Source organism: Vipera ursinii (genome assembly GCF_947247035.1).
Source record: "Vipera ursinii genome assembly, chromosome: 1".
In the NCBI taxonomy this organism is placed as follows: domain Eukaryota; kingdom Metazoa; phylum Chordata; class Lepidosauria; order Squamata; family Viperidae; genus Vipera; species Vipera ursinii.
In genome coordinates this window covers 280,920,493-280,946,641 of record NC_139512.1, presented here as the reverse complement: position 1 = coordinate 280,946,641, position 26,149 = coordinate 280,920,493, and the positions used below count along the sequence as shown (strand labels likewise).

At 39.2% G+C, this 26,149-nt stretch overlaps 1 protein-coding gene across 2 annotated transcripts in view; it reads left to right on the top strand.

The window, feature by feature from the left end:
• The window catches only part of LOC310642600 (uncharacterized protein), a 61,290-nt gene extending 43,556 nt beyond the window's left edge, over positions 1–17,734 (top strand). Inside the window, exons 4-9 of one of the 2 annotated variants that reach the window (XM_083366448.1) lie at positions 6,721–6,804; positions 9,648–9,739; positions 11,263–11,323; positions 12,255–12,445; positions 13,714–13,804; positions 15,580–17,734. In XM_083366448.1, the coding sequence (XP_083222574.1) occupies positions 6,721–6,804; positions 9,648–9,739; positions 11,263–11,323; positions 12,255–12,445; positions 13,714–13,804; positions 15,580–15,648 (588 nt within the window). In that variant the 3' untranslated portion in view covers positions 15,649–17,734. Of the gene's footprint in view, positions 1–6,720; positions 6,805–9,644; positions 9,740–11,262; positions 11,324–12,254; positions 12,446–13,713; positions 13,805–15,579 lie in introns of both variants that reach the window. The other variant, XM_083366447.1, reaches the window with a different exon arrangement.
• The last annotated feature ends 8,415 nt before the right edge of the window (positions 17,735–26,149 follow it).

Sequence of the window (26,149 nt, the reverse complement as noted above, 5' to 3'; positions counted from 1 at the left end):
TTACAGCTGTTTTGCTTCCTTTTTTGCATCCATATCTAGAAGACACACAGGGAGGAAAATCTGAATCTTCTTATCCTCCACACAGTCCATAGTATCTAGCTTCATTGTGCTTACTTGAAGGTAACCAAAAAAATCAAGAGGACTAGCTGAATACTAGAACGTTTATAATGATGAAATGAAAACTCTTAACCCTAATTTTCTGCTAGCCTGGAAGCAAGATACACGATGTCTGCAGGAGAGCAGATTTTCATTTGACTTCTTCCATTCTTCAAATCAATCTAAAGCTACAGTGGAGTTAACACCGAATGAAGCATTTGCAGAGCGAAGTTATCAAGAAAATAGAAGCCTTTGGTGCTGTGTGTCTCCACTTCTAATTAAAGCCTCAAAGTTTTCAAGCCCTGGATAAGATGCCATGTTTTAGCATAGAGCCATTGCCTAAAAAAAACAACCCAGTTCCTTTGCAGCAGGGAAAGGCAGTAGAGCCTAGAATATCTGACCAAACAAAGAGAAGTGGGCATAGATTTATTTCTTTAGCAGCCCAGCATGGGGTGTCAGAGAAATCATTAGCAGGCTCATCTTGGTCTTTTCCCTTTCCCACACCTGCATTCCACCAACCCAGGGCTGTCACTTTATGGAGCAGAAGGAGGCAGCTTTGTCGCCATGAAACTCTCAGGGTAAGCTGACAGCTGCAGAGAGACAGACAGTAAAATGTAAAGAGAAGGAAGGCGAGGGATCACCTTTGAAGTCTACAAAGAAGAATGACTTTGACCACTTCCTTCTTTAATTAGTCGTCTCAGGTACATTAAGATATCTGCCAAGGAGGCAGCCTTTTTGCAGGGGGAAAAAAGGGCAAAAATCTTTCTGTTTGTGCACGGAAATGTTTTTCCACATTAGTAGAGAGGGAGGGAAATTGAGACGGAGGGAAACTTTTCAATAGCATTTTCCTAGCTAAAAACTAAACCCTGCAGTAACTGTGAGCAAAGGACAACACTTGATGTAATGTTTACAAGTAAAGTTGGATTCACCTAGGAGGCAGGAAATCTAGAGTTAAGGGTTTCTAAGGCAACAAATAACTTTCCACGGTTTGCCTTTGCAATAAATTATTAGTTCTTATGCTGTGAACTTTCTGTCAAATTTTAAGCTTTTGAATTATTCAGAAAGATGGGAAATTGTATAAATTTTAAAATCTCTGTTCCAATTCCATTTTGCATTGATTTTGTCTTGAATAGGAGAAAATCAGTCTAATTTTTTTTAGAAGTGCAGTTGCAGATCAAAAGCCCTTTAGAGACTCTTTTAAAATTGATGTAACACTATACAAACAGTGTAAATCAAGGCATATATTTTTTGCAGATATCTTAATGAATTACACAGTTATGCGAACATGTAACTGGAGAAAAGTATTTTATAAAGATGATAATCATCTAAATAAAATGGGCATGACTGAGCTACAGGAAAGCACTTTAGTATAGACTCTAGAGAAAGAAAATTAAATATTTGCTCCACTTTCATATCAGAGCAAATGAATTCAGTAGTGTCAGTTTGGAGCATATTTTAAAATACAGCAAAAAAAAACTACCGGTAGGTAGAATTGTATCTGTTCTTTTCAAAAAGAGATTTCTGATATTAAAAGAAAATGACATACTAATTTTGAAACACGGTGAAAAAAATAAAATTCTTCAATAATATCTTTCCTATGATACAAAACATCACACCTACACTAGAAAAAAAGCACATTTCACTTATTCTTTCTAAAATGCCCAGAGTCACTGTAAATGAGTGGGCAGCCATATAAATCTTGTAAATTAATTAAATAAATAAATATAATATTGTATTTTAAACATTTGCTAGGTACCTACAGACCCAGTTCACTATTTAGATCAATGGTTTAAGAAAACTAACATTTGAATGGCATCAAGGATGTCTAGAGGGTGGGGTTAAAAAAGTTATCTTGATAGCCACAATCATATTGAAGCACTAAAACAGGGCAGGACTTTGATCACAGAGTTGTCACTTTTTTTACACCCCCTTTCCCCCATGGACATCCTTGAGTGGCATGCAATGGGCCGCACTCCAAAAAATGAGCCTGGAATAGAAAAATAAAAGAGGGGAAATGACAGATTGATTTTAATTGTACTTAATGCAGTTTAAAATATTCCCTATGCGTGTAATAATTTAGCGTGCTCATTGAAAAATTCAACTGTAGCACAATTCTGGAGATCTTCCCCCACCCCAGTGCTTTGGGAGAAATGCATGGAGGTGAGGGGCTTATATCACAGAATTTGTGACTGAAAACTTACTGAGAACTTTGCCTCAACTTTTTGTTAGCAAGCCCTGTTCTCTAGCAGAAAGGCAAACTGTAAATGCAGGGGCATTTATTAATCTATGACTTTATTTATTTATTGATGGGATTTATATCCCGCCCTATCTCCTGAAGGACTCAGGGCGGCTAACAATAAAACATATAATAAGTACATAAATCAAGATAAAATGAAATTGAGAACATCAGTGCAATAAAAATTAGAGAATTTAAAAATGAATTAAAAATACTAAATATAAATTAATTAAAATGCCTGTCAGTCTAGGTCAGCTTGGTGGAACAGGTGTGTTTTGAGGCCGCGGCGAAAGGATTGGAGGTTTTGGGCTATCCGAAGTTCAGGGGGGAGCTGATTCCATAGGGTTGGTGCTCCCACAGAGAAGGCCCTCCCCCTGGGTGTCGCCAGCCGACATTGCCTAGCTGACGGTACCCTGAGGAGGCCTTCTCTGTGTGAGCGTACTGGACGATGGGAATTTGTTCCCGGCAGCAGATGGTCCTGCAAGTATCCCGGACCTAAGCCATGTAGGGCTTTAAAGGTAAGTACCAGCACCTTAAATCTCACCCGGAGGGCAACTGGTAGCCAATGCAGCTCACGCAGGAGGGGTGTAATATGGGAGTATCGGGGAGCTCCCATCACAACCCGTGCAGCTGCATTCTGCACCAGCTGAAGCCTCCGGGTGGTCTTCAAGGGCAGCCCCATGTAGAGAGCATTACAGTAATCAATACGGGAGGTAACGAGTGCGTGGGTGACTGTACATAGGGCATCTCGGTCCAAAAAGGGGCGCAATTGGTATATAAGACGAATCTGTGCAAATGCCCCCCTAGCCACGGTTCCAATGTGATCTTCAAAACTGAGTCGTGAATCTAGGAGGACGCCCAGATTGCGTGCTTTATCAATGGGAGGTAACATCTCTCCTCCTATAGTCAGAGATGGAACCTCTTGGACTAAACGGTATGACGGTATGTACAGCCACTCAGTCTTGGCCGGGTTGAGTCGAAGCCTGTTTTCTCCCATCCAAATCTGTACCGCTTCCAGACAACGGGACATCACATCAAGGGCATCACTGGGTTGGTTCGGGGTGGAGATGAATAGCTGGGTATCATCAGCATATTGATGATATTTCACCCCGAAGCTACGGATGATCTCTCCCAGCGGCTTCATATAGATGTTGTACAGGAGGGGCGAGAGCACCGAACCCTGAGGCACTCCACACTTAAGAGGCCTAGGGCTTGACCTCTGCCCTCCTGCCAACACCGTCTGCGAACGGTCCAAGAGGTAGGAGGAGAACCAACGCAGAACGGTGCCTCCCACTCCCAGCCCCTCAAGACGACGCAGTAAGATACCATGATCGATGGTATCAAAAGCCGCTGATAGATCTAATAGGACCAGGACAGAAGAATAACCTCTATCTCGGGCCCGCCAGAGATCATTCACCAGCGCGACCAATGCCGTCTCCGTGCTGTGCCCTGGTCTGAAACCCGATTGGTACGGATCTAGATATTCAGCTTCCTCCAGGTTCAAAGGGAGCTGTCGTGCCACCACGCTCTCAACGACCTTCGCAAGGAAGCGAAGGTTGGAGACAGGACGGAAGTTGTTTAAAACAGCTGGGTCCAGTGCCGGTTTCTTGAGGAGGGGCCTTACCACCGCCTCTTTCAAGGCAACAGGGAAGTACCCTTCACTCAGTGAGGCATTGATAACTGCTAGGAGCCAGCCTCGTGTAACCTCCCGAGATGCATAGACTAGCCAAGAGGGACACGTCCAACAAACATGTGGCGGCACTTAGTTTCCCCATGATCTTGTCCACTTCATCCGGAGTCACAGGATCGAACTCTTCCCAAATGTACTCGGCCATTTGCATCGAGCTTAAACAAATACAGTATGCCAGATCTGTCCAAGTAAGAAAGAATAAGACTGGTGTTCTATTCATTCTAGTCCAGTTTATTATTTATTTATTTATTTTTATTTTTATTCCATTTATATCCCGCCCTTCTCCGAAGACTCAGGGCGGCTTACAAGCTTAGCAGTAGCCTTCATTCTATGTCTATGCCTGCTTATTAGGGCTTTCATACACCCCACAAGCGGCATTATTACAAAGTCAGCTTAATTGCCCCCCACAATCTGGGTCCTCATTTTACCTACCTCGGAAGGATGGAAGGCTGAGTCAACCTTGAGCCTGGTGGGACGCGAACCTGCACTGTGATGCTCCTTTATTTCAGAGGGTGAGAGCGTAACAGCTCCAAATCTTTCTTACTGAATTTAATAGGGCAAAGTCCCTTCCCTTCTTTTTACTCTGCGGCTTTTGCAACCTGCATTGAAGTTATGATGCACAGGAATTTTTAATGCAGGAACAGAGAGAATGAGGTAGGATTAAGATCAGAACATTAACAAGCCCTGAGTCCTTCGGGAGAAGGGCGGTATAGAAATATTAATAAATTAAATTAAGTAGAAGATGGAAGAGGACTAGGTTGGGAATTAAAGACTATTTTAGTAACAGCAGAAAAGTTGGGTCCTCAGACCTGCAAGATTCTATTAATTTAGCCTTATCATAAATTAGAATTAGTCCATCTAGTTCAGGGGTCTTCAAACTTGGCAACTTTCAAGACTTGTGGACTTCAACCCCCAGAATTCCTCAGCCAGGCTGGCTGAGGAATTCTGGGAGTTGAAGTCCACAAGTCTTAAAGCTGCCAAGTTTGAAGACCCCTGATCTAGTTGTTTCCTGTCTAATTTACCTGGAAGGGCTAACAAATGTGGCAAGTTACAAGAGTAGGGAAGCCAAGGAAAGGAGTGTGCAGCGTAATGCACAGGAAGGCCAAGGATGGGGAATTACCAGAGTGAGTTGCGACCTTCCTTGCTGGCTTGTCAGCGACTACAGGGCACCGCAACCCTTATAAGTGTGAGACAGTTACCAAGCGCCTGAATTGCGATCACGTGACTGTGAAGGCATGACAATAGAACTTCAAGAACAGATCATAAGTACACTTGTTCAGCATGGTCACAGCTTTGAGCAGTTGCTGAACAAGTGGTCAGTAAGCGAGGGCACTTCTAGAAGGGAGGATGGAAGAAGATAGCAAAGGTAAACTGGGGGCGACAGGGCTGGCAAAGCACAGGGCTGGCAGAGTGCAGGCAGCTGAAGTTAAGGCTAGGCTTGGCTCTGGAGTGGCTGTGGCTTTGCATCATGAAGCTGGGCAGCACTCTTTGCAATGCCAGCAATGCTGGGGCTGAAGTAGAGGTATCTGGTTGCCAGCAGCAGGCTGAGACTAGCTGTGCTTCAGCACTAAGCCTCTTAGCCCCTGCCCCCATCTAGAGAGTACCACTATGCAGGGTGACCAAAAAGAGAGAGATGGGGGAATAGGGAGATGGGAGAAATTCAAGAGGAGACAGTCTTACTATAGCTTACTAAGGTTTGGGGCTTAAGGGACCAAGCTGGAGTTGGCTTGGATGAGGTGGGTCATCACCTAACAACCGAGATTGATCCACTTAATGACAGCAATGGGGACTGCTAGGATTGCTGCGGCTAAGGGACGTGATCACATGACATTGAATTTTACAACTGCATTGCTTAGCAACAGAAAGTCCTGACCTAATTACCATTATTAACCAAGGACTATCTGAATCAATACAGAGGAGTGTAACATTTAGCAATCTGTGCATTCACTGATCATCTCTGGTTTGTGTGGTAATTTTGGGAGCTGCATCCCAACATGACTGGAAGGTGCCTGATTTGAGAAGGCTGCTGTAGGTCAACATGTTATTTAGCCTATAAACCGAGTTTTCAAGAGCTAACTATAAGTAGGGATGCAAGGCTACAGTTTGGATTAGGAGCCTGATCCAGGACACTGGATCTCTTTTTTCTTCCAAATTAAAGTGATGGAATTAAATACTGTATTCATAAAAATCACCGATTAATATAATGACATATTTGTCCTGCTGAGTCAGTGGTCTGAATATTTCCATCTTGGAACCCAAAAACATTCAAAGAAGGAAAAAGCTAGTACATAAGATTGATAAAATGTTCACTGGGTAAATATTCAACAGATAAAACATGATTCGTCATTTACTGTAAATGCCAATTTTCTTTCGACAAAAACAAGTAATATCAGTCCCCAAACCAGACAAAAGACTAGTATACGACTATCAAAACTATCAAAAATCAAAAGTATTATTAAATGCAATATAGGCCAGATAATTTATCACTGGGCAGTGGGTTTTTTATGCCTTCGATTATTATTGTTTCATCTGATTAGTTTTTATACTGCAATGAATCAATGCCAATAAAATCTACAGCTATATTTATGCGTTACAGGGAATAACCCGTTTTATGGTTTATTACATGTTACAGAGGAATGCGTCTTTTAAGATTGATTGAAATTTCATAGGAATTTTTAAAACCTGTCCCCCTCTGCAGTTCCTGGTTTCTGATGTGCAGAAAAAGCAATGGGAGCCATTGAAATCTCAGCAGGTGGTGCATTTTTCATCTCCTCTTCACCAGGTTTGCATTGTCCTGCCCCCATCCTTCTTTCCTCAAATTGTAACTGTGGGATGGAAGTGACTCTGTGTGTGTGTGTGTGTGTGTGTGTGTGTACACACACACACACACACACACACACACACACACACATGTACATGTGTAGTCAGGTGGGGGTGGGGTAGGATTATTTATTTTTATTCTTCACCTGGAGGGAAGCCAAAGTTTTACAGTATGAAGAAGAATTTTTGAAGTTTCAAGATCAAGCTGAGAGCTGAAAGGAAGCGCTGCCTTTTATTATGATAATTTTGTAAAGAAGGCTGGGCAGAAGGCGTCTACAGAAGAAGGGTAGGCTACTGGCCCATCAGCTCCTCCCTGCCACGGAGATTCACAAGTCTTCTTTACTTAAGGTGATTAGAGAACTACAAAGTCAAGGGGAGGGGTAGGTTTCACACTCTTATCTGAAGCTCTGGGGATTTAACTGCTTTTTCAAGCTAGCTGTTCCTCTGATGGCCATCTTTAAGTTGGGCACAGTGCCATTAAAACTTTGCTGAGAACAGCTCAAAATAGTGTCCTGCAAACATCCTTAAACCTACCTTTAACCCAGGTCTTTCAGGACTGATGAAAACAGGATACAGCAATTGATCCTACTGAGCTCTTACCTAAAGTAGAAAAATATAGCTCTGCTTGTAAAGAAGGCCAAAGGTCACTGAATTTTAGCGAAAGGTGCTTTTAGGAAGGTATCCTTAATCATACAGAGGCTGGCTCCAGGTTTGTGTCAACATTGTCTTTATTCAAAATGCCATTTCCCACTTGCATTTTATTCTATGGCCTTAGGCTGCAGAAGGGTACAATCAAGCTTCCCAATCAATTATGCACAGCAGACTGAGATTGTTGGTTATCTCCCTGTTAGGGCTGTAAACCTTGCCTTACCTTGGCTGCCTTTTTCTGCTCTTTTGAAATCTGATTTATGGATTTTTCAAGCTTTATTTTCAAATTAACACTTTTTCACACAGAACAGGAAAAGCAGATAAATGTGCTGCCACAAAAGTAAAAAGGTCACCGTCACATTTAATGTTATGAAAGCACAGTCATGTGGTTTTGTTGCATCAAAAATTGAAAACATTACAGAGTCTGGATGAATCAGTCATAATGAATGAAGGAATTTATTTTTACACTGTGTTTCTTAGTGACTTTAGAGACAATAGCAAAATACATTTATTTTTCTTCATTTAAAGTTTATTTAGATGGTCTGGCCATTTTTGTTCAATCAAGTGTTTGGAACTAATATTAACAAGGACAGAGAAGAATCTGGAAGGTGGTGGAGCCAGATGGGAGTGTTTTTCTCTATTGCTTAGCTTAATGAAATATATAACATACCCTTTTTTATAAAGGTTCTGATCAATAATGATGTGAAATAGCCCTAATAGATGTTACATAAGGACATGTTTGCTGTGGCATGAAACTATTTAGATTAATGTCTATGTAAACCATAATTTTCTAGTAAGTCACTGATATGCTAAATATGCTTCAAACAGGGCTGTCATAGCTTCTTTAGTAAGCTTTATTAAGTTAAAAAAGTGAAAAGAAGAGGAGGGGGGGAAAAGGAAGACATATACTAAGGACTACTTTAGAATATTCACTACATCATATATTCCTTACAGTACTTTAAGGCGAGTCAATATTTTATTACTCTCACAGGGCACATGGAAGCCAAAGTTGGCTTCCTTCTGTTTGTTCACTTAATCTATGATTGACGTAAGATTTCAAGTGAGCTCATGAAAGTTTTGATAATCTATTAAGCAATATATTGAGATAGTACAACCCATACAAACTAACCTTATATACTCAATATATACAAAAAAACCCTCTCTCAAACAGCTTATTGAACTAGTCGTTACTTAATTTGATTATGCTAGAACATGTAAATAATATTTAAAACCCTCAAAGGACAGATTTGATAGACCACTAGGTCTTTTTCTGCTATCAGTTTTCTATATTTCTAACTATAAATTCAAATAATAGGAAGTAATCATTCCTCTTTATTCTTCTCTGCTCAGATCCCAATTTTTAGTACAATTATTGGTCCCACACTTTAAGAACGATTAAGGGAAAATGGACCAATTTGGACCAATGAAAACAATCAGGGGACTATTCTTGTGGAGAGAGATTGACAGAGCTAGAAATGTGTAGTCTTTGGGAAAGATGATGGTGCTGATTAGGAATGTGAGAGTAGTAACTGAAAGGATGTCACCTGGAAAAAAATTAAAACTTTGATTCTAGAGCCACCAACCTTTTGGGCACCAGGGACCGGTTCTGTGGAGAGAGGTTTTTCCGTGGACCGGAGTGTGTGTGGTTTCGTGTTCTGCCTGCATCCCGTGGATGGGGCTTTGCTTGTTTGCATGGCCCGGTTTCTGGCATGCGGCGGCCCAGTGCTGGTCCATGGACCAGAGGTTGGGGACCCCTGTTCTAGAGTGCATAACCTGGGATCATCTTTTTAAGTTACAGGAAGGCAGGTTTCAGTGGAATGTTAGAAAGAGCTTCCAAACAGTGAGTTTGACAATGGAGTAGGCAGGGGCTTTCATTCATAGGATGTGTTCCACTAGAAGCTGGATTGGGATGCTTTCATTTCAATTTCTGCACTGCACACTGATTATGGAAAAAGATCTAAATTGTATGAGGTAGGGGCGGGGATTGAGCAGTCAGCAGGATAATAAATTAAATACATAAATTGTCTGAAATTCTCAGTCAGTTTTTTCCTCAAAGCCCTATCTTTTCTCTAATAAATGGCATTAAAATAAAGCCAGGGTTCCAGAAACAAATAGGCTGATTAGCGCAAATCTGACTTTTTTTTTAATTGGTAGAAGGAATCGGATAAAAGAAGGAAACGTGAAATGCGTCTTCATCGTCTGCATCATTTGTACTACTTTTCCCTTATTAAAATGGCACTGTCTAAGAGGTGAGTTATAACGTGGCATTACAATTATTAGAGAAATACTAATTTCATTTTGCTCTGTTTAATACAAAAGATTATCGTTGACTTTTACAATCTATGCAAAGTTTCTAACAGTGTAGCTGGAACTTTGAAAGAGCTTACTGGAGTGAAAGATTAAAAGATGATGAGGTGGATGGACTCAATTGCAGTAGCCATGGGTGCATCACTGGAATGCTTGAAGGGTTGCTTTGTGGACAGGTCATCTTGGAGAAAATCACGTGGTCACTAAGAGTCAATAACCTGGTGGCACGTAATCAGGATTAAAGTACCGGTACTTAAATATCTTAAATGAGTGTTGCATTCATTGGGACCACATCTGGTTAGCCCTGGTGTAAAACGTTTCCCAGTGACATCATGTTTTTGCCCCACCTTGGGTCCAGAGGTAAGTTAATAGCTGTAACCTGATTACATGAAGTAAATTTCTGCACTTTCAAAGTCAGGAAGAGGAACACGTGTCTTGCCATGTACACAGCATGTGGGGCTCCTCGTGTTCAACAGATAGTGGCTATGATAAATGGGGATGTAGAAGCCTACAAATTGGTTGTAACAAATTTAAGAAAGCTGAATTGCAAGACTATCAAAGGAGACATTTGTGTGCTAAAAGTATTTATCGTTTTTGGAGAATAAGAGAAAGTAATGGATTTGACTCTATTAATGTATTTAACCTTGTTGGTTTTTTTAAAAAAAACCATATCTGACAAATCATGCTTAGAAAAGCACTGTGGTCTTTGAAATCAATAGAAATATTATCTGGGGTAGCATTATGTTATTTTTGTACAGTGTGTAACATCAAAGACTTGTTTTCTATATATCATATGCCATATTATAAATTGACTTATTCTACATTTATTTATTAGTATAGCTCTGGAGAGGTTTATCTTATAGATTTTGGCTTTCTTTGCATGGATCTGAAGGAAAAATTGCATGACATATTGATTTAATCATGCCAGTTATATTTAATACTATATCTGTGGGACTTGAAAAGGGCAATTTGAAACATCCTCCTCAGATAAGAAAATATTTCACAGTGGGGAGGGGGAAGTAATACCTTAAAATAAGAACAACGGAAATTAATTATAAACAACATTGTAACGGTGCTGGAATCAATAACTATTCTCATTTGTTAAATTTTTAATACATAGTTTTTAGATGACATTTTTCCCCTTCGGATTATAAAGATCATAATCAGATTTCTTTTTTAAAAAAAAGGTAAAATGAAATTTTAAAAGTTTTTTTTGCATTGCTTTAATTATATTTTCAGGATTCTTTAATATAAAAGATGATGCCAAAGAATTATTTTTAAAAAATGTATAGAAGTAACTTGTTACAGATGACACTGAGATTCTTGGCCAGTTTCAAATGTACCAGCAGCCATCTTTGGTGTCCTTGTTTTCCTGGAAGAATTGCTACTGAAGCAAGTGTCTTATCTTTTAAGGAGATACTAGCTGTTTTATTTTTATTTTATTTTTTGGTTACTGTTGGAACAGGCTCCTAAAGCAAAATGGTCAGTTTTCAGATGTCAGGAAAGAGCAAAGTGTCCATGATCTGGTTAGTATCAATCTTGTTCTCTCTGTGTTTCCTGCAGCCATGTATGCGTGCTTCCCATTGATTTTTGTTATTGTTATCTTTGATGTTAAATCAAATATAACAATGTGATTTACAAAAGTATTCCCAGAAATTACATGACAGTGTACTAATGGGGATATTTTATAGTCAGAATTTAGTTTTGAATGTTCAAAAGCTCACCTGTCAACCGTAAAGGTAAGAATGCTAATTTCTGATGAAGACATCAAACCACATCTCCCTCTAGACTGAATGGTCTTGACCCCAGTTTTCTATCTTTTTGGAAGTCAGTATATTTTAAATTTGAGGTTGTATATTTTCCAGTCACGACAATCGGATCAATTATTCCAGGATTGCAGACAGTTATAGTCTATACTTCAGTGCCAATAATATTTTGAAAGTTTGGTAAGGGGTAAAAATTATGACTTGAAGTATGTGAGTTGAAAAATGGCTAGAAAGAAACCTGTAACATAGTACTAGCAGCAATAAACTATACAAGCTTCCCTAAAAATTCACTTTTTCTGGAAATATAACATTTCTAACAGCAATAGGATTGGTATGATTTACATATTGTTACATTTTAAAAGGTACTTTATCTGATTTTTGTATATGATACTTCTTCTAGATTTGCACCTTCCTTATGGATTATATTTTGAATGAGTACAGCAATAAAGAATGAAAACTAGCAATAAAAATGTAGCACTCATATACTTTTTGTTGTGATCATGGCACAAACCCATTGACAAAAGAATATCAAAACACAGATATTTCCACTAAAATTGCTAAAATATGTATCAAACTTACTAAACAATAACTGTGTTAAATATTCAAGTTCACATTTAATAGGCTAGGATTGTTTCAAATGACTTTTTTTTGGGGGGGGGGGGGAAACACCCTTTCTTTTTGTGATTTCAAGATGGAGTATTTGTTTCCAAATTGTCATGAACATTCCGGACTGAAATACAATAAGAGGGTAATAGAAGAAAACACAATTCCGTGCATAATTCATGCAAAGCAGCAAGAAATGCATCAGAAAGACGCTCCCAAAGTGCTCGGAATTCCAAAAGAAAAGAAAATATCGTTGAAGCAAGAGAAACATGTTGATGTGTAAGTTTTTTTTGTCTTTAAGGCTGCCGAGTGGTCACATCTTGTTAATGGACCAACTGGACAGAGACCGATAGTTCTAATTTACTTGGAGTTGGAAATTCTAAAGTTTGCTATTGTGTTGGCTGCTGTATGCTGACTGACTTTAGCTTTTTGAATGTATAAGTAACTCACAGGTGGTCTTTGACTTATGACCATGTGTTCAGCAATCGTTTGAAATTACAAACAGTGGTCAGTGATCAAAATTCAGGCGCTTCACCACCTTCACTTATGACTGTAAAAGTGCTACAGTTCCCTCTACCTGCCTATCTTCCTCCTGTCTCTGCCATTTTGGTCCTCTACACTCCATGGCCTCTGTTGCCCTATTTCCTTTTGCCATCTTCTTACTCCTGTTGCTGATCAAACATGCCTGCTGTAGCTCTTGCTGGCCACACGAGGCTTTCTTCCCAAGGTCATTCATGACAGCTTCCTCATGAGACCTGGGAAAGATGGCTTCACGTGACCAATAGCTTCCTTGCAAAGGGCAGAGGAAGGTAGACCTCATCAGGAGTGAGAGTAAGAAGATGGTGAAGGTCAGCTGGGGCTGTAGAGCGCAGAACAGCAAGGACCTCAGAGTCCAAGAGGGCAAGGGTGTCTCTGGGTTAGGATAGCTGAGGTTTATCAGGATGCTGCAGCTTTGCAGTGCACTGCTGGGGCTTCCTGGGGCAGTATGGCTTTTTGCCAGGCTGTTAAGGTGGCTGAGTCCTGCAGGGTTGGCTGTGGCTTTGCACTGTGGCTTAGGATTCAGATCTGTGGCATGCCAAGGTGCCCCTTAGCCACAACATGGCAAGCAGCTCCAGGTCCGCGTGGTTCTGAGGTTGCTTTCCATCCTTCAGGGCAAAATGCAGACTGGGCCAAAGAGGAGGGAGATTGGTCGGGGGAGGGGAGCTGAAGAAGGAACCAAGCCCAGAATGGCTTCGATTGGGGTAGGTCTTCAGCAAGCTGGCGGAATTTAACAATGTCAGTGGGGTGTGCCAAGATTGCCATTGCTAAGCGATGTGGTCGTGTGACCTCAAGCAGTATGACCACAATGCTTCGCGATAGAAATTCTGGTCTCACTCGTGTTTGTAAATTGGGGACTGCCTAGATTATGTGAAAGCAGGATCTTCAGAACACAAAATCTCAGTGCTTCTATCAGCTACTTCATACCATGATGCCATGATAAATGGATGATAATTGAAGATATAGTAACTAATACAGCTATTGGTTTCCGGTTTTGTTTTGCCTGACAGGGTTGAAGATGAGAAATCATCTGCTGTTGGTGAGAAAAACATTGCTATGCCTTTATCTCTGGAAGATCTAGCGCTTTACCATCCTGTAATGGTAGGCTTTTTTTTCTTTTTTCTTTTTTTCATTATTTAATAATGATTCACAAGCTTACCAGTGGCATCTAAGTGCTCCCAGCGAGACAACCTTTCTAGACTAGTGGTCACCTTGATATTTTGAAAGCATGTACAAGTAGTCCTTGAGTTATAATGGTTCATTTACTTACCGTTTAAAATTACGACGGCACTGAAAAAAGTGACTTATAACCGTTTTTCACACTTAATGACAGTTACGGCATCCTCATGGTCACGTAATCAAAATTTGGAGGCTTGGCAACTGACATGTATGTATGTCGGTTGCACTGTCTTCTGACAAAGCCAATGGGGAAGCCAGATTCACTTAACAACTATGTTACAAACTTATCAACTGCAGTGATTCACTTAACAACTATGGCAAGAAAGGTCATAAAATGGGGCAACATTCACTTAACAAAAGTCTCACTTAACAACGGAAATGTTGGGCTCAATTGTGGTTGTAAGTTGAGGACTACCTGTACTGGATCTTCTCATAAATAGTTACTCCAAGGCTTGTCAAGTCAGGGCTCTCCTGCTGGACATTAATCAAATAACACCCATTTAGAAGGTAGCAAACAGGCAAAGTAACTTGCTGCCTTTAGTATCATCCTTACATGCTTCCTATCACCTCACCTTATTTTGGGGGTGGGAGGGCTGTTCCTGGCCACTATCAAATCTTATAATGGGCAATAGCCAGCCATCTTCCTTCAAATTTTTTTTAAAAGAATGCCCAAAGGCAATATTTTCAATTTGGCTCCATTTTAAAATTATTATTTTTAAGAATAAAAGAAGCAAGGGGATTGAAAGATACCAAAGAAAATATCTGCAGGTGTACCTGCTGCCTACAGGTATTTGAGTAGGGGACATAATAACTGATGGTAAATAAATAAACATCATCCACTGGCAGCTGAGCTAACATCTGTGAGAGCCCAGGGTTGTATAGTGCTTAAGAGGTTGGACTACAAATGGGAAAATCCACTTCCAACTTCCGCTTCATTCCTGCAAACTCACTGGGTGACTTTGAGTCTCTTACTCTCTCTCAGCCCAAACTCAGCCAATTACTGTTGGGGGAAAAATTAGAGGAGGAAATGCTGTTTTGCCCTTGGGGTAAAGGCAAGAGATAAAGGTAGCAATAATTAAATAAGTAAATATTCACTGTCTGCTCTCTGGCCATAGGTAGCTAGACAAGGAGCCAAGATACTGGAAAAAGCCCTCTGCCTCTACATCTGCTCAGTCACCATTCTCCTCCATATATCTATCCAGTTAATGGAGGAGGTATGAAAGAGAAATAATACCGGTAATAATATTACAGAAGAGTAAGACATTATAGAAAGGCAGATATGGTTTCAGGAACCGTGGTGAATTGAGAGAGAGGGATTGGAAATAAAAAAGGGTAAAGATTACTACTCTAGAGCAGGAACAAAAAAAACAGCCTTAATGGACGTCTCTTAAACAATTAAATATAACTATGAAAACCCAATCAGTTGAATATTGATATCTGGAAAGAGTCTAAATATTTCTCAAAAGGATTGGTCTGCAAGCATCTTGAAAACAAGGCAGCAGTTACCAGAATTCTTCATAGATATGTCAAAAATAAGGTTTATCAGATTAATCTTTTTTTTAAAAAAAATTATTGGATAACTGCCTTATTAAAATGCTGGTAATATTATTTATGTGTATTCTGATGTATTGGCTGCTAAGTTGTTTAAATAGAGGAAATATCTGTTGATGTACTAAAATCTTTTTAATATTATTTAGGAACCCAGGCAAATATTGGACAAACTACACTGGCAAAAATTCCTTCAACCATTGAAAAATATTAACTAAATATTTAGCCCTGTGAAAACATGCTATGGATACTTTGATCAACATGATTTATGACTGTATGTGTACTGTATCCTTCTCATGCCGCTCTTTCATTGTAATTCTCTAAATATGACTTTTTTGTACACATTCGTTCTTACTAATTGTACTAATACTAATCATATTTTTAATTGTTCCGTTGCTGTCATGGTATTGCTAAGGTCTCAGAGCATCAGTACAGTTCTTTGTATTTTCCAGTAAATATATACTGCTCAAAAAAATAAAGGGAACACAAGATAAGACATCCTACTATTAAATACAGTACATTGTGTTGTTTAAGTGTTCCCTTTATTTTTTTGAGCAGTATATTTCAGATAAATTCCATTGAGTGCCAACTGATACTCTTAATTCACATTTTCATGAATGAAGAGGAAGACCCTTGAATGAATGTGCTTCATTGACTGTCTGCTCTTAAACATGCTTTCTGGCCAGTGTATCCATATGCTAAGGATTCTCTCTCAGATATTCTTTTAGCTCTGACCTTATTGCCTTCTCCACAACTTTGCAAGAGGTGATGAAAAACTTACCAGGTTGGCTTGAATTCATGCCTCGTAAGTACCATGTGCTCTTCTTCACAGAAATTAACAGTTTTTGAGCACAGTTTTTGCACTCAGCAAACTGGTCAAACTGATCCCGGTTATCTGCTTTTGTACTTAGGTCTGCTGGGTAGCTATAGCATGTTGGGGTTCCATGATGAAAGGTAGAGTGGCAGGGAAATGGAGAGGCTGGATTGGGCTCAGCTCTTTGCTCCTATCCCTATTCTTGGATTTTTGAAAGCTGATTTGAGCTGAAAAGGACTTTACAGTTTACAAACTCTCCACTTTTCCTTTCTATGACTCATGAGGGGGTTTGGATCATGGATTAGACTTCTTCTGCACATATCCTTCCTGCAACTAATTGCCTCCCCCTGCTTGGCTACTGTTTCAAGATTCTAAATTAACTTTAATCCAGCTTCTCAGAGAACTACAAAATTCTGATGCTGGCATATACCAGTCTTCTTCAGTGTGATGCCGTGCATACTATAATCCCCATCATACGCAGATCTAATATTGGCAATAGTTTGTATTGCTATGTATTGGAATTTCTTTAATATGTATGTTCCAGGTCATTATCTAAATTCTTCTTGGCAGTACAATTTGTTTGTCTATAAACTTTATAGGTAAATAGATCAGTTCCCAGCTACAAAGAAATCAGCTAAGCTTTCGTGATTAGTTGATGAAAATGAAGGGTTGGAAGAAATATCTACTCTCTGGGGATTTTTCCCCCCTTTACATTCTTCTGTTGTTTCTGCATTATAAAGAACACAAAGAGAAATTGTTTTTTCTTATTTAACAAAATCAGTCAATCAATAAATTTAAAATTATGTAATTTGGCTAAAAGACTTCATTCCCACTGTCTGCAATTCAGCCTAGAAAAGTATTACATGTTTGTTAAATTATATGTTTAAAAAAATGTTAGAAAGTATTAGGGATTAAACATTTTAACTTAAGAGTCTTAACCACTGCTGTTGGGATTATGCTCCATCATTTATTACTTATAATCTACTCCACTATTGTTCATCTACTATTGTCCCCTTGTTGCTAATGTTCAATTGAGTATTCTATTTAAATCCTTTTTTCCCCCTTTGGGGCCACTTAATGCTACTAGCCCAATTTTCTAATAAAGGAAAAATGTTGTTTTTATATAGCTAAATGCCTATATTTGCATATAATTGAGTTTGTATCATGCATTACACTTCTTAGCCAAATTAAACAATATAATCCAGCTAAAATTTGTAGATAGCAAGCTGCTGTTCTGGTTCAACTGAATTACTGTCTTTCCAGCTATGACTAATTGCTGCTATTGTAGGGCGGTATCATGGAGGGGTTTTTTTGTTTTTATTTGTTGTTGGATTATGTAACAATTTCATCTTCATACTGAGTCTTGGATATCTTACCCAAGATGGTCAGATGTATTGCAGAATATTAATCAAAACTGTATTATCAAAATATATATCAAATTTCCCAGGATGATGTGCCAATGTTTAAAATAATCAGAAATTTTGACTCAACGGTCCTCTCAGTGAAAATCTTGAATAATAAACCCCTTCTTGCACAACTCTTTCATTTTTTTGACTCGTGTCAAATAGTATTTGCTGGATAGGAGTACCAATAAAACAAGATGCAATATAACCTAAGAAATTTGTTAAAGGTTAAAACACTTGTGAAAGAAAAGCTTCTCACACAAAGCTATTTCAGACCATTGACTTTTCTCCTCCCCCAGCTTTTTCCCCAGTCTACGTTTGCATAATCTTTCCATCAAATAAGCCTTTTAACTATTATCAGCAGAGTTTGAGAGTTTATTTTTCAAAAACAACAGCAACACTGGTGCCATCTGCTTGCATTATGCACCGATAGATGCAGGGGGGAAAAACCCTATTTTTCTTAAACTGTCCTTCATGAATATTTCTTAACTCTTAAGTAGCCCTTGAAAAAGAAGTCCTTCCCTAAAATACATCTGAAACCATCCCTAGATCCTAGAGATGTGTGAAGGTTTGGCAGTATATTGCCCTCCGGGTATGTTAAGTACTTTAAAACTTCCTGGCTGTTTCCTGTAATTAAAGCCTCACTTTCCCTGTTTTGCTCCTTGATTTTCCTGTTTCCACATCATCTAATTTGGTAGGCTGCCAGTGTTCCAAGACTATCAAACTTCACTTCCCCCCCTCCCTCTCTACCACCCAGTAATCGGAAGCCAAGTTCATTTTGGCTTCATTTGGAGCAGGACAATGGAAATATATTGGTAGACACAAGACACTAAAGTACAATCTAAAAGGCATGGCTGTAAAAATCATGTGTTTTTCATAGACTGTGACAAAAGGCAAACTTTTTCCAACCTTCTGCTTTACACTGGTAGAAGGAATAGTGAGTGTGATTTAACTAGGAATCTAAAACAAATTTCAGCGATAGAACAACAATACACCAAACAAACATTTAGCAAAGAGCGCATGTGGATAAATTGCAGCGACACAATAAGCATCATCATCGTCATTGTCATTCAGTACTTTGAAAGCTGTGAATTATTTTTCCAGCTCTTGGAATGCATCTCGCTAATTAATTCTGCGAGGATAAAATGTGCTTTTTTCTAGAAGCAGCCTATATTCTTTTCCTCTTTTATCACCCCAAGGCTGCTGACTCCAGATTGCATCCTACTAACTACAGTAAGTTGTTAAACATTGGAGTGTGTGGGGGGGTGGGGGCGAATGGACTTCTGGGGTTCTCACACTTTCTTAGTTCTTAGAAGTGAAATCTTTCAACTACCCACTATGATAATGAATTATTTATGTGAGAGATTTAAGAGTATTATAAGAGAATTTAATTGACAGCTTCCTCTTGTGGGCTATTCAGGTTCTTAACATTAATCAGGCACCCTTTGGGAAGCAAGTGAGAAGTCATTTTTGGAATGCTGGTTAAAAATGGTTGCTACAACCCTAACACATTTATCAAAACTAACAAGGGGTAATTCGAAAGAGTATATACACAATCGAGTCAACAACAGCTGGAAGAATAAAGGCAATATTAAAAATTGATAGAAATCCCTTGGAGTACAGGATTAAATGCTTGCATCAACATTGGTACAAAGATTAAGCTCAAGATTGTTAAAAGGCAGAGAAGGGTGTAAATGGCTGGAGTTCAGACACGAAGGAAGTGAGAAATGTTGTGTGACATAGATCAGAGTTAGACTTAAGCTTCTTCACACCAGGTTGGTCTTGCAGAAAGGAATATGCAGCTTGCATATTCACAAATCATCTGTAACCGGGAGAACATAGAACCAAGAACAACCACGTTCTCTTCCTTCTGAGTTGCCGGGCTTTTCCATGCCCTGTTTGTAAATAAAAATGCTTAAACCTGTGGTGCAGGAGCAGTACATTCCCAGTGTCAACTTTACTGAAGTAACTGAGAACAGCATACTTAATAATTAAGTCCAAAGTATTTAAAGGAACAGTTCCTTAGGGCCAAACTGCATGCGTCATTGTGATAAGTATAAATACTTTATTAGAAAAGGAGGGGAGAACAGCTGGATTTGCCTTCCCCATGGCAAGAAGATTCTATTCTTTGCATTTGTATGCACTTTTCCTTTGAAAACACCATCTTCATAAAGTAATGAAATTACAAGGCAGATATATGTGTGTGTGTGTGTGCGCGTGTTACAATATTCAGTATTCTTCAGCTCAGAAACGACTTAAAATATTTTGTGCAATACTCTCTATTAATCAATAGAACTTGAATTAGTACACTTTTCAGAAAAGAGCGGAAGTGTAAAGCTTGAAGTTTTACAGTGCTATTTGAAGGTATACCTAGGATTCTCTGAGAACAATGGCTTTCTCCTTGGCTGCGTGCTGTATGCTGCAAAATAGGGAAATAAGTGGGAAATAGGTATAGGACGCGGTGGTTCAGTGGGTTAGGACGCTGAGCTTGTCGATCAGAAGGTCGGCAGTTTGGCAGGTCGAATCCCAAGTGCCGTGTAGCAGAGTGAGCGCCTGTTATTCATCCCAGCTTCTGCCAACCTAGCAGTTCGAAAACACATAAAAATGCAAGTAGAAAACTAGGGACCACTACGGTGGGAAGGTAACAGTGTTTCGTGCGCCTTTGGCGTCTAGTCATGCCGGCCACATGACCACGGAGACGTCCTCGGACAAGCGCTGGCTCTTCGGCTTCGAAACGGAGATGAGCACCGGCCCCTAGAGTCGGAAACACAGGTGCGGGGGAACCTTTACCTTTACCTTAGGTATAGGAACTCCTGCGAGGATGAAATGTGAATATTTGAATGCTTTGGAAGTTCTTGTCCTACAATCCTGTATAAATTTAGCAAGGTGTAAATGATCTCTTTTTTCTGCATTGCAGAGAAACCTGATTTACTCCCACTTTCTTGTGCTTCAGATTTAGCTCCTTAATATCTATTAATGCTTAATAGTTCAGCATTAGAAATTGCTAGAAATACTGCCCCTTCCACTTCCCCTTCTAAGATGGCGGCGCCTGGAATGGCTGCGGCTGCATTGGCTCTTGAAGGCAAATAGTTTTGGGAGGGATAGTAAGGGCTATAGGCCACATGATCAGGAAATTTTAATGTGTTTGAGCAACATGGTGGAACTAAGGTAACATACGACATACGACCAACAATCTTTGCTGGGCTGGCGAGTTTCTAGTTGTTTTGGAACTGTTGGTGAGACTGTTAAAAGTCGTTGGCACTGTTTGAATTTGTTCTACCAGCAGCAAGATCTGACTTCTGGCCCAGTGATGGATTCTATTGCAAATCAGGGCTGTTTCCAGAGGAGGAGAGGACCTGGAGCTTATGGAGCAAAGGAACTGGATGAGGCTGTCGGCAGGCCCAGAGGAAGAGAGAGAGGCTTTTGGAGGAGTTGGTGGCGGCGGCAGCAGCGTGCTCCAGGGGCGAAAAGAAGCAAGGCCTCTTTAAGGAAAGGGTGGAAGAGTCAGGATCAGAAAAAGGAAAGAAGGCGAGGTTGTCAGAATACAAGTGAATTTGAGGGCTAATCCACATGGAGCCCCATTTCCATCTGTCCTGTATGCCATCGTTCACTCCCTAGAGACTAAAATGGACAATGTGGAATTTGAGTGGGCCACGAACAAAGAGTATATATCGGAGGTGGTGACCCTTTGAGAGCTGTATGCAACGAAATTTCATTTTGATGTATGCCGATTGGTGTACATTCAAAGTGACAATAAAGTTATCATTATACCTGAGAGACTTAATTCGATAGTGTGCATGCTGTAGCTTTCAGTGCAAATCCAGATACTTAATCCTGCTGCCAGACCTATTTATTTAATTCAGTTTAGACACTGCTGGACTGAAAACTGACTGAGTGGCTGACAAGATAATGAACCTTAAAGACACAATAGAAAATGAAACCCAATAGGACTGCTTTATACAAAATCACAGAGAAAACATATCCAACAAGACGCCCCATACATCTCAATCCAAAGGTTGGGAGAATAATCAGATCTTCAAAACTACAGAAAAAACATCAAGATGGCAGCCACATGGATTGGGGTGGGGTGGGGGTGCTGCAACAGAAAAGACATGCTTCTTGACTCCTGATGCATGGTCATATTTGATAAAGGAAGCCTGAACATACCACATACCAGCAGGGCATGAGAGATAGATGGTCTTTCAAATAACCTAGCCCTAGAGCTTTATGCGAGATGACCAGCACCTTCAATTGCACCCAGAAACATAGTGGCAGTCAGTACAGCTCATGAAGCAAGGGTGCCATATTGGCATATTGAGGCACGACTTTGACAGCCAATGCTGCTACATTCTAATTAATTGAAGTTTGTGAATGGTTTTCCAGGACAGCCTTGCAGTGGAAGAATCTTGTGGTGACTAGGATGAGAATGCCTATCTAAAGCTATGTGATATCTCGATAGCGGGCAAAACGACAATGCTTTGGGCAGGCAAAGTGATAAAAGTAGCAAAGAATTTGTATTGTTTGTTCCTTCCACATGGTTTTTCCATATGCCTTGGATTATCCAAAGGTGCTTTTCCAAAAGACAGCTGGACTTACTTTGGGTTTCCCATCCACCCCAAAAAAAATGTTTCACTTCTCATTCAAGAAGCGTCTTCAGAACCATGACCTGGATGACTAAGAATCTCCATAGGCACTTGGATTATCCAAATCTTACTTAGCCAAGCCAGGCATGGGTAGCAAACAATATAGACATGTAGGACAAGCAACATATATTGCAATTCTTAGCTTATTTTATTTTTTTATGTTTTGTAGTAGGCTTGTTGCATTTTTATTTTGGTATGCTTTACCAGTTAGGTACACTGAGAGAGCCAGTTTGGTGTAGTGGTTAAAGTAGCAGGCTGCAAAGCTGGAGAATGTGAATTATATAGTCCCACCTTAGGTACAGAGCCAGCTGGATGACTTGAGCCAGTCAATCTCTCTCAGCCCTGGGGAAAAGGCAAGGGCAAACCACTTCTGAAATCTTGCCAAAAAAAAATCCTGAAAGGAGCTAGTCCTGCAGTTGCCAGGAATCAATACCAACTCGAAGGAACACCCCCCTCAAAAAAAAATCAGGCATGTTTAAAAAAACAATAAATAAAAATGATAATTATTGTGCAATAATTCCCCCTTCTCTCCTGGAACCTTAGGGAATACATTGCTCATGGAAGGAAGAAACTTTTAAGGATCTCAAGGTGCATTCAACTGCAGTGATGGAGCTAAAATTCCTAGTACCTGAGTTTAGATGTCATGTTAAAAAGGCTTTATCCACAGATTGCTAAGTGGTGATAGTCATGATTCATACATAATGCTAAGCTGTCAATTGTGGTTAACAAAAGAACAATAGCTGGACTCACACAATGTGCTAGGCTACAAACAAATCATCTTTTGGCTTAATACCGCATTTAAATCTTAGCCCTAAGAATGGCAAGCCAATGTAGTTCTTTGTGCCACTTATGCTGATCTTTATGTGCTATTCAGCTATTGATTCTGTTACCTATTATGATTATTATTATATACACAACAACATGAAACAACAGCTGGCAATTCTTTAGCTGGTATTGGCCTTCACAAATCAGGTTCCTCCCAAGAACCTGGAATTTCATAATATATTGGCTTTGGATATGTGCAGATCCAAACAATATGGTCTTTTGTAACTGACAGATGGAAATTTTGCCCATTTGCACGTTTTCTAAGTGCCATCCAAGATTTTTTGATATGGCACCCACTGTGCCAATGACCACTGGGACCACCACAGTCAACTTATGTCATAAACTTTCCAACTTCAATTTTCAGATTTTGATACTTTGTGATCTTCTCCAATTCTTTAACTTCTACTATTAGATCTGGTGCATCAGTTATTAGTAGTGTGTTATCCAAACTCTATCATTTTGTCTTTGGAAAGCCTACAACATGTTGCTCGTTTTCAACTACTTTTTCAACTGTATATTTCACCAATTTTTTACAGACATTTTAATGAATCATTTTGGCAACTGTGTTATATTGTTGTTTACAATTAGTTTATGTGATCTTCTTGCATGTAATGAATATAGATGATCTACTGTTTCTTCTGCTTCTTTGCACAAACTTCCCTCAGAATCATTTGATTATTCAATGCTGGCCTTGATTGCAATAATTCAAAGTTTTTGAGCAGCCAAAATCAAGCCTTCTGTTTCTTTTTGTAGTGTTCAGTTGTTATGTAATTCCCAAGTTTTATCATTATCTATTTTTCCTTCAATCTTTTTATTATAATTATTTTAATGAACCACTATGGTTTCATTGTGGTTTTTTTAATATTTTAGTATTTAATGATAGTATTTAGGGTGGGAGAAGTATTCTGATAGCTTGATATGTGAGAAAACATCCTGTTGCCATAGATCAATAGTTTATATTGGTCTATTCTGTTGTAAAATGTATAGTGTGATCTAAAAATATTAATCATTCTGCATATATCATAAATATGTGGCTTCTAAAAGAATAGAAACAAAAACAAATGAAACATAAAAGTATCTGTAGTTACTTTTCAGGTTTCAGTGTGCATTTTATCTGAAAAAATAAGATAGCAAAACATATTTAATGTTATTGGAGGTTGTTAAAAGGTAATAAATACTTCAGAATTCTTACATACATTCCTATATATTATTTTTTCTGTTCTAGCAGTAGCAATGATTCCAAATATAATAAATAACAGCATCATTAGCTTCTCTAGATTTTGACCGGTGTTTAGCCATTTCTGGTATTTATGAACCTTTGTAGACATTTGCAACTAACAACTTTTCAGGTAATTTCATCTGTATTTTGCCCTACCACTTTCTTTAAATTCTTCATCTTCCATAAACACATTTTTTTAAGTGCCCTTTCTACCAGCACATTTGTCATGAGACAAGAGAGGAAGGGTAGAAGATGGTGGTTCATTAATTGCATTGTATTAAGATTTAAAGCAGACAAGTACTTGAGACAGCCAAAAGGTGAAGATTCAGAGATTCTCCTTAATCACCTTCCCCATCCTCTTATTTTCTCTCTCTCCTCTTTCAAATGTTTTGCAAAGCGCTGGTGACCCAAAGCCTTGGGAGAAAATATCAAAAATAGAAAGCCCAGGAATTTTAAAATTCTCTCCCAGAAATTCGAAAACAAGTTATAGCCCAATTGATTTGATAAAAAGGGCCCAAATCACCAAGAGCCATCAAACAACAAAACAGGAGTTGAAATTTGGACCAATGCCATTCAAGCAGTTTCAGTAAGATTTAATGTTACTGTTTCAAGTACTTGAAGAAACCTGCTGTTTTGACAGGTACACCTGCGCAAAACACAGTCATCTTCTGCATTTGTATTTATCAACACATCTATGTGTACAACTTAGCCTTTTTCAACCTTTTTAATAGATCCCAGGTAATTGTTGTATACCACCCAAAGCTATATTTTGTGAGATGGACAGCTATCCAAATAGATAGATAGATAGATAGATAGATAGATAGATAGATAGATAGATAGATAGATAGATAGATAGATAGATAACAATTATTATATCTACAGTTCACAAGCACTATCACTGCATCTGCAAAGTTAAAAAAAAATCTTTTTTCAATAATGCTCTCTTATGGAACCCCTAGTAATCTCCCACAGATGCCTAGGGTTACACGGAGTTGAAAAAGATTGACCTAAGTTGTATACAGAGTTAATTCAGCTGCTTAGGACAGAGTAGACTGGAATTATATTACTTAAATAAGTGAAAATCACAACTTTCCACAGAATGGAAAAATAAATGTAAACCACAAAGATCCACAGAATGGAAACAAACCAACCACAGATTTCATTTTAAAATATCCTCTGCAGTTGCCTTAAAATCCTACAAATTTCAGTCACATATCCTTTATGCTTGAAACTGTCTCCTTTGGGTTTTTTTAACCTGGATTTAAGCATCTAGAACGGAGGTCCCCAACCTTTTGGGCACCAGGGACTGGTTCCATGGAGAGAGGTTTTTCCGCGGACCGGAGGGGGCGTGGTTTTGGGTGCTGCCTGCATCCCATGGATGGGGCTTTGCTTGTTTGTGTGGACCAGTTGCTGGCATGGCGCAGCCTGGTACCGGTCAGTGGACTGGGGGTTGGGGATCCCTGATCTAGAAAATTCAATAAACTAGGTATCTTACATGCATCAGCACCTTTCAAAGTAGGTTTTGAGAAAGATAAAATCAACAAATAAATCTAAATAGTTCATGAAAAACATTCCTATCATTTTGGGTTATTCATTTGACAAAGCAGTTCTAATAAAGCATAGGTACTTTAGGATCCTATCTGCATCATTATTTAAATTTCACTTTTGGAGCTTCATGTTGGACTTCAATTTGTAACTTAATTCTGCAAAAAGCACTGCACCAACACAATGGAATAACACTTAGGAAGAATGACTCATAGTATTTTAATGCAGCCCCTTGGAGAGAGATAATAATTTAGTGATTGATTGACTGAT